Raw genomic sequence first — 16810 nt, 5'->3', positions numbered from 1 at the left:
GAGCTGCTAACATGCCCTGTAAAACTGCAGTGGCAAACCCAGCCCTAGATTTAGAATAAAGAGGAAGATGGTAATGTTTAGAAAAAGTGTGCACTGAACTCCAAGTAGCTGCCTCCAAAATATCTTTAGTAGCTACTCCCCTTAAAAAAGCAGTAGAAGTGGCAGTCGCCCTAGTGGAATGAGGTCTGATTCCAGCCGGAACCTCCTTACCATGATGAGAATAACAAAAAGCAATACAATGGCCAATCCACTTAGAAATAGTTTGTTTTGAAACAGGTTTCCCCTGAGAACCCAAAGCAAAAGAAATAAACAACTGCTGAGACTGCCTGAACCCTTTGGTTCTGCTCAAATAATAACGTAACTGCCTGTGAATATCCAAAGAGTGCAAAATCTTTTCTCCTTTATTTTGGGGATCAGCATAAAATGTAGGCAAATGAATAGATTGGTTTAATGCCACATTAGAAACAACCTTAGGCATAAAAGTAGGATTAGTACGCAGGGAGACCCTATCCTTATGAAAAATCAAGAAGGGTTCAACTGCCATTAGAGCCTGTAATTCAGATACCCTTCTAGCAGACGTAATGGCCAACAAAAAAGCAGTCTTCCAAGACAAAAACTTCAACTCCGTAGTAGCTGCAGGTTCAAAAGGAGGTAAAGTGAGCTTTTCCAACACAAAATTGAGATCCCACGAAGGAGGAGGAGCTCTACGTGGGGGTCTTATGTTTTTTGCCCCTCTAAGAAATTGCTTAAACAAAGGGTGAGAGAATAAAGGTGGGTCACAGTCATAGTGTGCAGAAATGGCTGCAGCATGAACTTTAACCGAGGAGAAAGACAAACCCTTGTCTAATAATTCTGTAAGATACTGCAGTGAAACACTCAAATTAGGCACAGAGACATCAAAGCACTTTGTTTTGCTCCAAAGAAAAAATCTCCTCCATTTATCAGCATAAACTTTCCTGGTACTAGGCTGTCTGGCCTCCAAAATGACATTCAAAACTTGTTGAGGAAGCTGCGACCCCCCCCCCAGGGTCTAAAACAGAATATGCCAAGCTGTCAGATGCAGGGACTGAACCCTGACATTGCGGAAATGATTGCTTGCCTGGGACAAAAGGTGTGGAACTGATGGTAAAGACCAAGGAGGCTCCCGTACTAAACTCCTCAGCAGAGGGTACCAGTGCTGACGTGGCCAATCTGGAGCTATTATAATCATGCAAGGCTTGTCCTGTCTGACCTTCAAGAGCACCTTGGGAAGAAGAGGCAGAGGAGGAAAGGCATAGACGTGAAGGTTGTTCCAACTGAATGATAGAGCATCCACTTTCCAAGCTTTTGGGTGAAACAGCTTTGTGCAAAACTTTGGCAGTTGGAAATTTAGTGGAGAAGCGAACAGATCTATGTCTGGAGTTCCCCAAGCCACTGTCAACTTTTGAAATACATGAGGATCCAATTTCCACTCGGAGGGATCCACCATCTGTCTGCTCAAAACATCTGCTAAGGAGTTCTGTGCTCCCGGCAGAAACCTTGCCTGAAGAGTGAGGTGCAAACTGAGAGCAGTCTCCCACAAAATCATAGCTTGTCTGCAAAGAGGGTACGAATGGGTTCCCCCTTGCTTGTTGATGTACCACATGACTGTTGTGTTGTCTGTTTGAACCAACACCTGTCCTGGTTGAAGTAGATCCTTGAAGGCCATCAGGGCAAATTGGACTGCTAACATCTCCTTCATGTTGATATGCAAATGTTGTAGTCTGGGAGGCCACGTGTCTTGAACCCATTTCCCATTGAAGTGTGCTCCCCAAGCCATGTCCGAGGCATCTGTTGTTAAGATCTGACTCGCCTCTGGTCGGGTCACAGAGAGTCCCTTGTTTAGGTGACATTCCTGAGCCCACCACAAGAATTCCCTTTGGATGCAAGGTATTATCTGAATGACAGTGTCCAAATCGTGGCAGTGTTGAGTCCATACGCTTTTGAGATACCATTGTAGCTTCCTCATATGCAGTTTGGCATTGGGAAGCACCAGAATACAAGATGTCATGAACCCCAAGGCTTGAAGGACTGTCCTTGCAGTCAGCCTGGACCGTAGAGATAATTGTTGGAAGTAAAGGTCAAGATTTCTTTGCTTGTCCGGGGTCAGAAACGCCATCTGAGAGGCTGTGTTCAGTCTCGCACCCAGAAAGCACATGTCCTGAGAGGGTACTAGACTGGACTTTGTTTCGTTCACAGAATACCCTAGGCACCTTAACACTGTCATAACATACTGTAGATGGTGAAGTAACTCGACTTTGTCTTGAGCAAGAATCAGGCAATCGTCCAGATAAGGATAAATCTGAATTCCCCTTAGTCTTAAGAAGGCTATCACCGGAGCCAGGACTTTTGTGAACACCCTGGGCGCAGTAGATAAGCCAAAGGGCAATGCAGAGAATTGGTAATGAAAAGTGCCAGCCCGAAAACGCACAAACCTCCTGCAGCTGGGCCTGATAGGAATGTGAAGATAAGCCTCTTTGAGATCCAGAGTTACCATCCAGTGATCTTTGCCTAGTAGAGGCAAAAGCTGTTGCAAAGTTAACATCTTGAATTTGGGAATGTCTAGGTATGTGTTGAGAATAGATAAGTCCAGAATTGGCCTCCAAGTGTTTCCTTTCTTTGGTACCAAAAACAGGCGTGAATAAAATCCTAGGCCCACTTCTGACGGAGGGACCCCCTGGATAGCCCCCATTTTTAAAAGCAAAGAAATCTGTTTGTGAGCCTCCAACCTTTGCTGAGGAGGAACGTCTGGCATGCCTTTGAAAGGAGGCAAGGTGTGGAAATAAAACTTGTAGCCTCGGTCTATAATGTCCAACACCCATTTGTCCTGGGTGACTAAAAGCCAATTTTGCCTGAAAAGTGCCAACTTTCCTCCCAGAGGAGCTGCCAGACAGGAGTGATCTGGCAGCTGAAGATACAGGTCATTGGGTCTGTTTACGAAAAGGCTGACCCCTGCCCTCACCTGAAGATTGTGCAGGGGAACTCCACGTCCTAGGCCGGAAAGAACCCTGAGCATGAGCCCTGCCCCTACCACGTCTAGATCTGCCCCTAGACTGTAAATCAGAAGAAGGATAAGCCCATCCCTTAGTAGGCCAATTTCTGCTAAACTTAGGGGGCTGCACCTGTAAAAAATCCTTAACTGTCTGCATAGACTTAGCTTTATCTTCCATTTTTTTCAAAACTGACTCCACAGGAGAGCCAAACAGAACTTCAGATTGAAGGGGAGCATCCAAAATTCGAGCTTTTACATGCTCTGACAAGTTCTGATCCTTAAGCCAGGCGTGCCTACGAATAACTGATCCAGTGGCAGCCACCCTGGAAGAAGCCTGAAGAGCATCAAAACCACACTGCAAAGAATGCTTACCCACCTGATCAGAGGCATGAACTAAATCCTGCAATTCCTTACACTCTATGCCCTCTGCCAAAGCATCTACCTTAGATTTTAACTGACTTAGGAGAAAATTCTGGTACTTCAGCATATGAAACTGGCAATTCAAAGCCCTCATTGCTAGAGTGGAAGAGGTATACACTTTTACCCCACCTATCCAAAGCTCTAGAATCTTTATCCATAGGAACTGGATTCTTTACAACTGAAGCCCTGACACCCTTAGGTCCCTGGCTAATAGTTTCCGGATCAGCTCTTGGGCTCTTATACAAATATTTATGAGCCTCTGGCACTCTGTAATACCTGTCCGGCTTGACCGGGGCAGGAGGCAAAGAATCAGGATTAAGGGAAGCTTCAGAGAAAACATCCTGAACAACATCCAAAACAGGGGGTATAGCCAAGGGCCTATGCTGTGGTAAAAACAAAAATTCCCTAAGTCTCTTTCGAGAATCTGAGAAATCCTGACCTTCCCACTTAAAATGCTCCCTTCTGGAATGCAGGGTTTCAGAAAAAGAAAAATCCTCTGGAGGGGAAACAGAGTGACTAGAATCCTCTGCATCTGAATCAGAATAAGGAGGAAAATCCTGAATGTCTTCAGCCGAAGACTCCGAGTAATCTGAGGAATGCTCCAATCCTTCCACCTCTGGCTCCACCCTAGACCTCTTATCTGGAGGGGGCATAGAACCCCTGATTAAGGAAATCAAATCCTCTGCCATTTTCAGCATATGCTTTTTAGGCACAGAACCTGCAGAACTAGGGCTGACGCCAGAAGAAGACAAACCAGGCCTGACCTTGGAAGGTGCCTTAGAGACAGAAGAAGAAGGCCTAACCACCTTATGGAAAGAAGGGACTACAGAGACCTGAGAGGCCCCCTCAGCCTGACCCGACTCCTGAGAGGCCACATCCTGCAAAATTAAAGGCTCCCCCTGAGACTCAGCTGAAACCTCGGCTGGATCCAGAGAGTCCACCGTAGTTTCTAAAGAACCGGCGTCCGTAACGGACGACTCATCCTGCTTGGACTTTAACGATTTTTCCTTACGCTTCTTAGCGGTAGCGGGCGTCGGAGGGTCCGACGGCATATTGTAGTTACACCGCTTACCGAAGACAAGCCTAGCACAATCTAACCTGCGTTTAATGGTGCGCTTATTAAATCTAGCACAAAAGCGACACCCGACTACGTCGTGCTCAGGCCCCAAGCAAGGAATACAGAGAGAGTGGTAATCCCTATGAGGTATCTGTTTCCCACAAGAAATACAATTATTCACTTTTTCTGACATCCGGATTTAACTGAGGCAAGAAAAGACAAAAATATTCCCCAACGGGGTACTTAGCCCAACTTGGTCTTCGGTCTGAAACTCAGAATACGAAAATTTCAGGACGCTGAACGGCACTTGCAAATGCTGCTTCTGCTTCGGACCATGCGGCAAGAAAGACTGAGGATATGGCGTCGGTCATGCGCTTTAGTACCACGGCGTACTGACGTCAGATCTGAGCGACCATGACCGACGCCAGCCTAACACTTTGGTATTCGGGCCGACCGAGGACAGCAGACTACCCACAGGTTATGACTGCAGCAATGTGAGATGAAGAACATCAGCAGTGGCAAAGCCAGCTCTGGATTTAGAGAAAATTGGCAAATGATAATGCTTGGTGAAAATATGAACTGAAGACCAGGTAGCAGCTTCTAGAATATCCCTGGTAGGAACACATCTGAGAAAGGCTGTACAGGTAGATGCAGCCCTGGTGGAATGAGATCTGATCCCCTGTGGGACAGGTTTTCCATGGTGCTTATAGCAGAAATGAATACAATGGCTTATCCATTTGGAAATGGTTTGCTTTGAAATAGCCTTTCCCTCTGCCCTTGCAGCAAATGCTACCAGCAGTTCAGATTTTCTTCGAGATTTAGTCCTGTCCAAGTAAAATCTAAGTTGACTAAGTACATCCAATGAATGCAGAATCCGCTCTCCCTTGTTCTGTGGATTGGGAAAGAAAGTTGGCAAATGAAAGGACTGATTAAGCCATGCTGGATACCACCTTGGGCATGAAGGATGGGTTGGTCCTGAGTGACACCCTGTCAGCATGAAAGATGATGAAAGGCTCCACTGCCATAAGGGCCTGTAATTCAGAAATCCTTCTAGCCAAAGTGATTGCTAAAAGGAAGGCTGTTTTCCAGGAAAGAAATTTTAAGTCTGCAGCTGGCTCGAAAGGAGGGACAGTAAGTTTCTCCAATACAAAGTTAAGGTGCCAGGCAGGGGTTGGAGCTCTCCTGGGTGGCCTCAGGTTTTTGGCACCGCTGAGATACTGCTTTAGCACAGGATGAGAGAAGAGTGGGGGTTCTGTGCTGTAATGAGCTGAAATGGCTGAGGCATGGATTTTTATGTAAGAAAAAGACAGGCTCTTGTGAAGCATCTTAGTTAAGTATTGCAAAATCTGAGGTAAACTGGGCACTGCTGTGCTTATCCCTTGAGATTGATTCCAGGCACAGAATCTATTCCATTTGTCAGCATAAGATTTTCTAGTACTAGGTCTTCTCGCCTCCAAAATGACATCCATCACAGGTTTGCTGAGGGATGCTAAGTGGGAATTTAAGTGATTAGCCAAGCTGCAAGAGTCCATGTTTGGAGCTGAGGGTGCAGAATTTGGTTGTTCTGCTGAGACAGTAAGGATGGTGTCTGAGGCAGGTGCCATGGAGAAATTTGTGACAGACTGTTTTGTGACAGACTGTGTAGGAGTGGGTACCAGTGTTGGTGAGGCCAGTCTGGAGCAATCAAAATCATTTTTGGTTTGTCCTGTTTGAGGTTTAGTAGAACTCTGGAGAGCAGAGGCAGAGGGTGAAAGGCATAAAGTGATTGGTTTTCCCAGCTGAAGGACACAGCATCCACTTTCCAACCATTTTTGTGAGGAGTTCTTCTGCAAAATTTGTCCAACTGGTAGTTCTGGGGTGAGGCAAAAAGATCTATGTCTGGGCTCCCCCATTTGTATGTCAACATGTTGAAAATCCGTGGTTCCAGTTTCCATTCGTGTGGGTCCATGAGATTTCTGCTTAGTTTGTCTGCCAAAATATTCAGCCTTCCGGGCAGGAATTGAGCTTGTAGTTGTACTTGATAGCTCAAGGCCGTGTTCCACAATGCCATGGATAGTCTGCAGAGGGGGTAGGAATGTGTACCCCCCCCTGCTTGTTTATGTACCACATAACTGTGGTGTTGTCCATCTTTACCATTAGTTGTCCTGGATGAAGGTAGTCCTTGAAGGATGTCAGAGCTTTCTGTACAGCTAGCATTTCTTTTTGATTGATATGAAGGTGCATTTGATTTGGGCTCCATTTGCCCTGAATGCACTTCCCTGCCAGATAAGCCCCCCATGCATAGTCTGATGAGTCTGTAGTTAGGGTTTGGGCGGCAGGGGGTGGTTTGAATGGCAGTCCCTTGTTTTGGTAGCAGGCCTCTGCTCACCATAGGAACTCTAGTTGCAGGCATGGAATGATAATAATCATTGTTTCCAGGCTGTGACAATGTTGACTCCATAAACTTTTTAAGTACCACTGAAGTTTCCTCATATGCAGTCATGCATATGGAATTAGAAGAATGCAGGAGGCCATGAACCCCAAGGCTTGCAGTATTTGTCTTGCAGACAGCACAGTTTTTGAACCTCTGCCCACTGACTTGGGGGCAGGTCTGGCCATCCGTCTGGAGTTGGTAACGTGTGGAAATGAAATCTGCATCCCTGGGACACTATATTTAAAACCCATTTGTCCTGGGTTATAAGTTGCCAGTTTTTTGCATGAAGAGCCAGTTTTCCCCCCAAAAGGGCGGCTAAGAGGTAAGTGCTTGGTAATTTTAACGGGAAGTCAGTGAGACTGTTTACCATAGGGAGGTGTCTTATTTCCAGATTTGGAAGCGGAGGCACCCCATTGCTTAGTTCTGAAAGTCCCTTGGGACTGAAACCTGGTGCTTTTGGAATGTCTGGGTTTGGCTTGAGTGGCTCTGGTAGTAACTGGAAAGGACCAGTTCTTAGTAGGCTAGTGCCTACTAAATCTTGGAGGCTGTACTTGTAAGAAATCCTTCACAATTTGCATAGATTTAGCTTGATCTTCCATCTTTTGTAGAACTTCAGCCTTATTGCCAAACAGACAGTCCTGCTGCAAAGGAGCATCCAACAATTTTGCTTTAACATGGTCAGGCAGATTTTGCTCCTTGAGCCAAGCATGCCTTCTTATCACAGATCCAGTTACAGCAGCCCTGCAAGAGGCCTCCAAAGAATCAAAACCACATTGCAAAGTATGTTTTCCAACTTGTTCAGTGGAATGCAATAAATCCCGTAAATCCTTATTTTCCACACAGTCAGATATCATCATCATTTTCTGTTTAAGCAATCCCATGATATGCTGTTGATATTTGAGCATATGAAACTGACAGTTTAAAGCCCTGATTGCCAAGATTGCAGAAGTATAAATCTTTTTACCCCATCTATCCAGTGCCCTGGAGTCTCTATCAGAAGGGGTTGGATTTTTAGCAGTAGAAGCCTTAATGCCCTTGGGCACCTGAGAAATTGTTTCAGGATCTGCAACAGGATTTTTGAAAAGGAATTTGAGAGAGTCAGGAACCCTGTAGTATCTGTCTGGCTTACAAGGGGCCGGAGGCAGAAAACACATCATCAACAATATCTAGTACAAGACTTGTAGCCTATTCTGAGGAAGGAGGAGGAAATCCCTAAGCCTCTTTTTGGATTCAGAAAAATCCTGACTTTCCCAGTGGAAATGCTCCCTTAAGGTATGTACGGTTTCCCCAAAAGAAAAATCCTCAGGGGGAGAAGCAGAAGGAATGGAATCCTCTGCATCAGAGTCCTCATAAGTAGGTATAGACAAATCCTGTTCATTAGAACAGTCAGAAGAAACAGAGTTCTGTTCAGAAGATTCATAGTCAAGTTCAGCCCTAGGCCTCTTAGAAGGGGGGGGGGGGTTGACTACCCCCGATTAGAGTAATTAAATCTTCAGCCATAATGATCATTTGTTTTGTAGGCATGGGGCCTGAACATGTGGCCCGAGCGTCGGTTTTTTTAGACATAGATCGAGATTTTGACATTAATATTGAAGGTGGCATCGGTTTAATATACAAATCTGTAGGCCTGAATACACCCTCAGAAGCTGGTGCCTGCACAGTGGCTCCGGACCCATCGAAGGTAGACATATTTGCGGGTTCCATAGGTGAAGCATCTCGCATCATACCAGACCCCAAATGGTCTCAGTAGAGGCCTGCAAATCAGAAGTAGTGGGTATCAGGGGCAGCGAAAGTGCCTCACTAAGCATCAGCGAACTGGCGACTGGCTTAGGAGAAGCGTTGTCAGCAGTTTTGGATCTCAACGCCCTGTCTCTGTCTTTTTCTTTGCATTTTTTCGGTATTCCAGTAGTCTGATTGCTAACCAATGTAATTTCTGGATAATTAAACCAAGAACCGAAATACTTAGAAGCAAAAATGTACCGATGACAGATAGTGCGTTGATTAAATAAAGCACAAAACCGACAGTAAGGTACGTCCGGCCTAAGCAAGGAATACAGTACAAATGAAAATCCTTATGAGGTATTTGCTTCCCACAAGTAATACAATTATTAACTTTTACTGACATCGGTAAGGAGCAAGAAAAAGTTTCCCCAACGGGGTACTTAGCTTTTAGTTGAAGACTTTGGTTCTGAAACTTGAAAACGAAAATTTCAGGAGTTGGACGACCAGCACTTGTGAACTGCTTCTGCTTCGGGCACCGCGCAGCAAGAAAGACTGATGTAATGGCATCGGCTGCATGTTTTATGCCCCTGACGACCTGACATCATGGAAGAAGGGACAGCAACTGACGCAGGACCCAAGACCTTGTTAATCAGGCCGACTGAGGGCAACCTGCCAGCAGATTACCCAAATGTAATGACTGCAATAGTGAAACACGAAGAACATCAGTGTTTGTGAAAATGATTACTCAGTGTTCACCAGGCAGAAGACAAGCAAATTTATCCCAGCAATTGGGGAATGTTGAAATGCAAGTATTAGATTCAAACTGCTGTAGCCAGCTGTCTGAATCATGGAGGTGAACTGGAGGGTTGAACGTGCTAAACACCAAGAGTATTTGAGATATTAGTAGGGGTGTCAAACAAAATACTCAAGTTAAATTTTCTAATAAATAGTTTAAAATCCATTAGAAATTTTACCATATTAGCATGTTCATTAGGGACAAAAGTGAGTCAGCGCTCAAACAAGTTTGCACACTCAGACACCCCTACTAATATCTTAAATACTCTCAGGGTGTGCAGCAAGTTCAACCCTCCAATTCATCCCACGACTCAGTGTTTTGAAAATATATGTGAACTGGATTTTCAGGCAGTGTTGAAAAACAACAAACAAAAATCAGTCTTAAATGACAACTTACTACCTGATGAGAAAAAACTTCTAAGAGAACTAAGTAACCAAAACTTAAAGTTGATGAAACCAGACAAAGGTGGCAGGTCTGGTGGTGATGGAAGCACATGACTATAAACAAGAAATGCTTAGTAAGCTTTTTTGAGCTAATTACAATAAGGTATCAATGAATGAACTCAATATAATCTACAAAAAAAGTGACGGACACCCTTAATGGTTTATTTATAGATAACCAAATTGACTTGAATGAATACAACTACTTAAACTCCACATTACCTATTACTCCCTCAAGCTTTGGTATCCCAAAAATTCATAAAAATATCAAGGAGCCGCCAATGAGGCCGATCTTGGATGCCAGAGGTTCGATAACACATTTCTGTGCCAAATTCCTCGATGAAAAATGAAAACTTTTGGTCATACCTCTCAACTTAGTGCAAGAAATCTGGACAAAGTCATACAAAATGGGGGGAACACAGAAAAATAAGGACATATTTTAAATATTGCTCTTGTAAACTTAGAAAGTTGCTAGGGTAACAGGGTTTGTTTTAATATACATTATCTGAAGTATATGAAGTGCGTAAAGAAGACAGACTGCCGCACAGGGTCTTTGGTACAAACAACTCGCAAATTTCACATGAAATATGGTTGCAGGTAGCTCCTCAACAACAACAAAAAAAAAAAACACTTCTTGTATATATCTTTATGGGGAATCTGCCTCCCACATTCACATTTCCCCTTCCTGGATGACAAGTAAAAGATAATATAACCAAAGAAAAAAAGGAAGGAAGAGACCCCAATGGAGTACTCATCTTTCAGTGTCTCAGTAACTGAAGCAACGTGATGAATGACTTGCAGACTGAAGTCAAAAAGGTAGTGTTCAGACTGGTGGCTAGGAAGTCCTGACGATTAGGAGTTTCCACATCACTTAAGTACCTTACAATTTAGATGAGGGATATACATCTAACATTTTGCATCTGGAAGGTCCTAAGGCTTTGGTATGCCAGCCAGACATTCAGCTATCCTCTGCAGGGTATCCCTTTAGTAAGAAATACTGCAATATTGATAAAGGAGGACATCCAATAGCCTGGAGAAGGGATTGAACAGCTAGCTTGAAAGACTGAATCTTGTCCGTTAGAAACAGAGCTGACTACATGTGAAGAGAATCCTCTGGTTCACATGAAGATTTGACTTCTGGTAGTTTAAAGAAATTCCCATGGACAAACACAGCCTCTAGCTTCTATTAAAGACTCCATTATGGAAGTAGCCAGGTGTCAGTCCAGGTACTGGAAAACTCTCTCTGAAGATGCAGATGAGCTACTATGGTGGCCATGTGTTTGGTGAAACTGGGGGGGGGGGGGGTTAGATCAAGAGGGAATTAATGGCTAGCTCCCAGATAGAAGCAAGGAACTTCTGGGATGCGTTTGCTACCTTTACGTGGAAGAAAGAGCCTTGGATGTTACCAAGAACATCCAGTAACTTGCTCTGAGACAGGACAGAACTGACTGCACTGGGGCCATCCTGAACTGGGTCTTTTTGACATATTTGTTTAGGCGGCTATGGTCTAATATAGGCTTGAGGTCTTAGTTTTTCTACAGAACCAAAATAAACCCTGAATAAAAGCCTGACTCCCTCTGGTCTGATGGGACCTCCTAAATGGCACTTTTGTGGAGCAATGAGGTCTCTTTCTCTGACGCTTTTGCCTGACGGGGTATAAAATCTAGCCACAAGTGCTTTAATTTTGAAGGTGTTGGAAAAAAGGGTATAGAATAGCCTCTGGATAGAATTCTTTTGACCTATTTGTCCTTCCTGATGGCCTCCCACACTGTACAGTAAAACCCTCAGCTGCCTCCACAGAACAGCCAGGCACCCTTCAGGAAAGTTGGGGTTGCCCGATGGAAAAGGGTCCATGGTACACCTAGTTATGCGGACCCCCCACTGCCTCTGTGCCTGCATTCATTAAAGGGCCACCCCCATCAGAAGATGTATCAAATGGCTGATGTTTGGACTTTTTGAACGAGAGTGACACTGGGCCCTTTTGGTTTCAGCTATACAATCTTTGTGGTGACAAACCTCACAACAATGCCACAGAGCATCTTGCCATCCTCTACGCACTTCTGCATTTTTTTCTTTCACTGTTAGACCAAACAGTGAAGATCAATCAAAATGGGCACTGATAAAAGACACTTTAAAGTGGTTTGCAAAGTCACACGGGCACAGCTAGGCCCGACATTTCATATCCACACTTGCTACAGCAGCCCTCACTGCTCCAGCCACTGTATTACTCAAAATGTTCAAGAAGAGGTTCAAAATGTTGGACATCGCGCTCAGGACAGTCTCCAACTGCTTTGAGAGTCTGATGTTAGGGGGGTGTGCTTAGAGTTCCTAAGGTCTGGTTAGATAAATCCCTCTGAAAATGGTTGATATGAATAGTGGAGTTCACAACACTTTAAACAAAAGTGTCTGAAGCACATGTCCACTTCCTTAATCTATCCATCACACTGAGCTCTCTGTTAAGGGGATGGACAAAGACCATCAGTCAGATCTCTCTTTGCTATTGTTGCAACAATAACAGAATCCACCATAGGAGGCTTTGCCCAGTGCTGTCTGTTTATGGGTGGTCTGAGAATCGGGTCAGATTTTCATGGCAGTGCCTAACATATACCTGGCACCTGGTATGACCTCCTTACATCTTATTACAATTAACTTATCAGCTGAAGGAGCCACCAAAGTAGTAGCTGGGTCACGGGGTGAAGCTGTTCCTAATGAAGTCTGCATCTCTGCTCTCAGGAAATAGTTGACTATCCTGCCTACATAACCTGAAAAGCCATTCCACCCCCTGCTGTATCCATGGATGCTGCCTCAGTAACCAAGTCCTCCACCCAAACATTCTTTCAACAAATGACCCACACCCAAACACACTATGCACAAATTATGAGTGTCTTGGGGGGTTTATTTTGGGTCCAAACTTAGCACACTCCTTAAAACTCTTCCATGTCCATAAGGGAAAGAAGAAGCAATCCTCTAACACTGTCACTAACTTGAATGCAAATACAAAGTTCTGATGAGATATTCACACCAAAAGTAGAAAACTCTGTTAAGGCAAACCATTTACAAACAACTTATAATTATGACAGGAATATTTATAAAACAGATTTCTTTTGATGGCGCGACAGTATAAAAATCACTGATGGAAGAATGCAAAGAAAAGGGGTTAAAAACACCCAAAACACCAAAAGTGACTGTACCAAACAAAACCATCACTTTCTAACTGGTTTAAATCAAATCGAAACTAAAACTAAGCTCTCTGATACAAAAAAAACAAAACAGGTAGCGCAAGAGTGGGAGATGAGATCTGAGGTAATCCTAGACCCTAGTGCATTACGGGGAAAAGATCTTAAAAGGTGCTTGAGGCTGGACTACTAATGCTGCCAAGTCAGACTTGACAAGTAGTTTGAGGACTTCAAGTCTGGTTGGATAGACTGAATGAACAAGATAAACTAATAGCTTTGTAAATAAAAGAAAGTACAATGTTTATGCTTTTCATTTTCTTGTTTCTAAGAGTATTTGTAAAAATAAAAATCCCCTATCAAATAGTATAAACTAAAGAAAATTCTACAAGCAATATGATTAATGCACTTTTATGGGTTTCTTCCCAGGAGCTAAGGATCAAACGTTACATCAACTTTAACTTGCTTCTTTACAGCATTTCCTATCTTGTTAGTGAATGAAGTTTGGACACATTACAATTAAGAAAGAGTACTTTCTTATTTTAAGATAACTAGGATGTAAAGCAATCACTAATAAAAACACCCCACCTCACATTTAAAATACCTGTGAATGCACACTACATAAACCTGTTTTGCAATACAACACTTTACGTCAAGATTTTTATACAAATATTAATAAAAAATGTTTTACTTAACATTTTCTTCTATCCTTTTATTGCCCTTCTAATTCTTAATGAAAAAGTGGAGTTTATTCTTTATAGACCACGCACCAGCTTAACAAAGTCAACAAACTTCCAGTCTTTTTCAGACACTTCTTCCAGCTGAACCACAACTAACACATCTAAACTATATCTGACTGGAGTGATTTACATTTCTGTCATTAGTTCACTAATTTCACCTGGTTGCTACTCAGCCTCCGAACATAAATATTTGATTCAAGTCCAATGTATTCCTGATTCTTCTATTCAACTCATGGGCTTTTTTCCCTGCCACTCAAGCATTTTTCTTTATAATAACAGAAAATGTTTCACTGGCAAAATCTCACCACTGGCTTTGTTACTGTGAGAAGAATGTAAAGCAGAAAAACCTTTCATCCTGCTGGCTCAGTTTGTTGGCCAACCATTTTCTCAGTAGCCTGTTCTGCATCCTAAAATGTCTTATTCTCCACGGAAAAAAATATGAAGACAGATGGAAACAGCAACTAGAAGCAAACTCCAGTGTCTCAACACCCCTGGAATGCAGGGATAAACTTGCTTCTCCCTTGTCTGCTGCATAGTGAATAATCATTTTCCATAAACGCTCTTGCATACCCAGTTTTTAGCATTTTCATTCCTGACAGTTTTGTCAGAACAGCTCTTTCTACTGGTGTGACAGTATTTTTACTATTACAGGTCTTGGAGCACATGCACAATATGCCCTCTCTATTAACAAATCTTTCTTTTGAACATCAGTCCAGTTGCAGAATTGTACTTAAATAGAAATAAATGCAATCAATTCCTTCCAGTCTTTCTGGTACAACACAAAACATTAGGTTTTCTCTGTGTCCTCCATCTTATAACTCAATTCTTTGAAATAGTTCTTCAGAAGCCTCATGTTCAATCTTTCATTCATTTCAACCTCTAATTTCTGCAGCTTTATCAGCTTATCTGAAGAGTTACTTAAACCTTATCTTATTGTTTCTACACTTCTATCATTCGAATGCATATATTCCTCCACTGACTCACTTTAAACACTTCTGTATGCACTTTATTTTTTTAAGTTACTGGTAGCCATGTTCTGCAATAAAGATGAAACTTGAAATGTTTTGCTAACAGCTGAAATATTTCTCCCCAGCCAGAGTTGTTTCTTCTCCTTTTATGATTGATTATTTTACCCTCTCCAAATTTCTTCTTTGCTGGTATCCAAGGCAACATAATTACTGTCCAATAAATACATTTTACCCACCACGATAACACTTACTGGCAATCCTCACAACTTCTCAGTTTCCACACAGAGAGGGGTCTCATCAACCTGCTACTCAGTGCACAGGCATTCTGAAAGCTCAACATCACTTGAAACTCTCAACAGCCCTTACCCTTTTATTCCTCCAGAGGGGAGAATCCTTGAATCAGTTTTACATGCAACACTTCAACAATGACAATGACCATTTGTTTATGAAGCAGGTGTCAAAAGGATATCAAGAAGCTGATGAAAAAGCATTTATTATGCAATTTCCCCATCATACCTTCCTTAATCTACCTACAACTAATGTTAATGCAATACATGTTTTGAAGATGCTCTGAAAATAACAGACAGGATAATGTTAAAGTTTCAAACCTCCCTTATATTGACTTACCTCTATTCGCTCTGTACTCTTTCTTGTAATGGGAGACAAATGCATATCTGGCAGCTGGTCATCATGTCTACGTTTTGTCTGAATCTTTCTCTTTACATCAGACTCCACTCGCACTAGTTTTGCATTCTCTGAGAAATTCACTGTAATGCAGAAAAAGCATAATGTTTCTTCCAAAGTTAATGTAAATACAGCATATCAGCTGTGATGCAATACTACTGCAAAAGCTGCTAAGTTATGGTTAACCAAGGTAAAAGACCCTATTTATGTTATCATTTCACATCCACACTTAGTATTTCAATGAGGCACACTCATGCCCAGATTATGCCTCAATGTGAAACTATGTTAAAATATTAAATGCTGATCTGAGTATGCAGGAATGCTCATATTGTGGAAAGTGCTGCTAGAGATTCTTTGGAGTTTCCCACTCTGACTTTGTATCTTTTGCTCCACCACATACCTTTGCAATTAATTAGTTATTCAAAACAATAAAATTTACACTTCGTTGCATCTGCCTGCTTGGGAAAACCACATGTATATTTCAATTAAGAAATAATAATAGGAAAAGAACCCTAACACCGCTTATGACAGAAATAGCAGCCATGTGCGACTCAAAATAGCCTCCACAGGAAACAAGCATGTTCTAATAAAATATTTACTACTTTGCCTTACTATGTAAAAAAATAAAAAAATAAATAAATAAAAAAAAGCACTTAAAGCCATTTCTCAAAAATGCTTATGGCAATGGATTATGTGAAAATTCTAAGCACTGGTGACCACTAACCCGCAAAATTGCAGTTGCTTCACTTACTCGGAAAAAATCTTTTCAATGTGACAGCAAATGAAGCAAGTTACGGTTAATGTCATACTATAATTGAAAACTTTCACAGAGCAGACTTAAGTGCACTAAACAAACCGAGGAAGTATTGCCTTTTTGACTGCTTGGTAAGCTTTTGGGTTCTGGTTAAGGTCTTGCTGTAAAGTACACTTCCAAGAAATCTCTCAGCTACATACATAGCTATATGGAAGGCCTCTAAAGATGCAGTCCTTATCCTTTACACCTCCCCACACAGTGCATCCTTACATCACCTATGCTCCTATTTCTTACTACTCAAATGCTCCCTTTAATAACAGATCTATCTGCTAAATTGCAAATCTCACACAATGTCCTAGTCTATGGGGGGGGGGGGGAGCAGTGAATCTTAGCAGCTGCCCTTAGAATAATCCTACAAATACATACACACAGTCATGCACCAGTCACTCCTGACTAGGGATACTAAAATCAATCCCAGACCTCTACCAGAGTCTCTAGTCCTCACAACTAATGAGCAAACCATTGCTGGTAGACTTAAGTAATGTCACAAATGTTTCTAAACTGAAGCTAAGATTGACCCACAAATGCAACCAATTCTCAGAAATGCACAATCCTGCCTAAAAGACTGTAAAC

General features: G+C 42.5%; 1 protein-coding gene across 2 annotated transcripts in view; it reads right to left on the bottom strand.

The window, feature by feature from the left end:
- SENP6 (SUMO specific peptidase 6) overlaps positions 1 to 16810 on the bottom strand; it is a gene marked incomplete in the record, with an annotated part of 3063818 nt that overhangs the window by 1980915 nt on the left and 1066093 nt on the right. For both annotated transcript variants that reach the window (XM_044070093.1, XM_044070102.1), the window contains 1 exon segment: positions 15367 to 15506. In XM_044070093.1, coding sequence (XP_043926028.1) covers positions 15367 to 15506 — 140 coding nt within the window.

This window comes from Protopterus annectens, chromosome 1.part0 (genome assembly GCF_019279795.1).
Source record: "Protopterus annectens isolate FY-2018-M chromosome 1.part0, PAN1.0, whole genome shotgun sequence".
In the NCBI taxonomy this organism is placed as follows: Eukaryota; Metazoa; Chordata; order Ceratodontiformes; family Protopteridae; genus Protopterus; species Protopterus annectens.
This window is presented reverse-complemented; position numbering and strand designations above follow the sequence as displayed.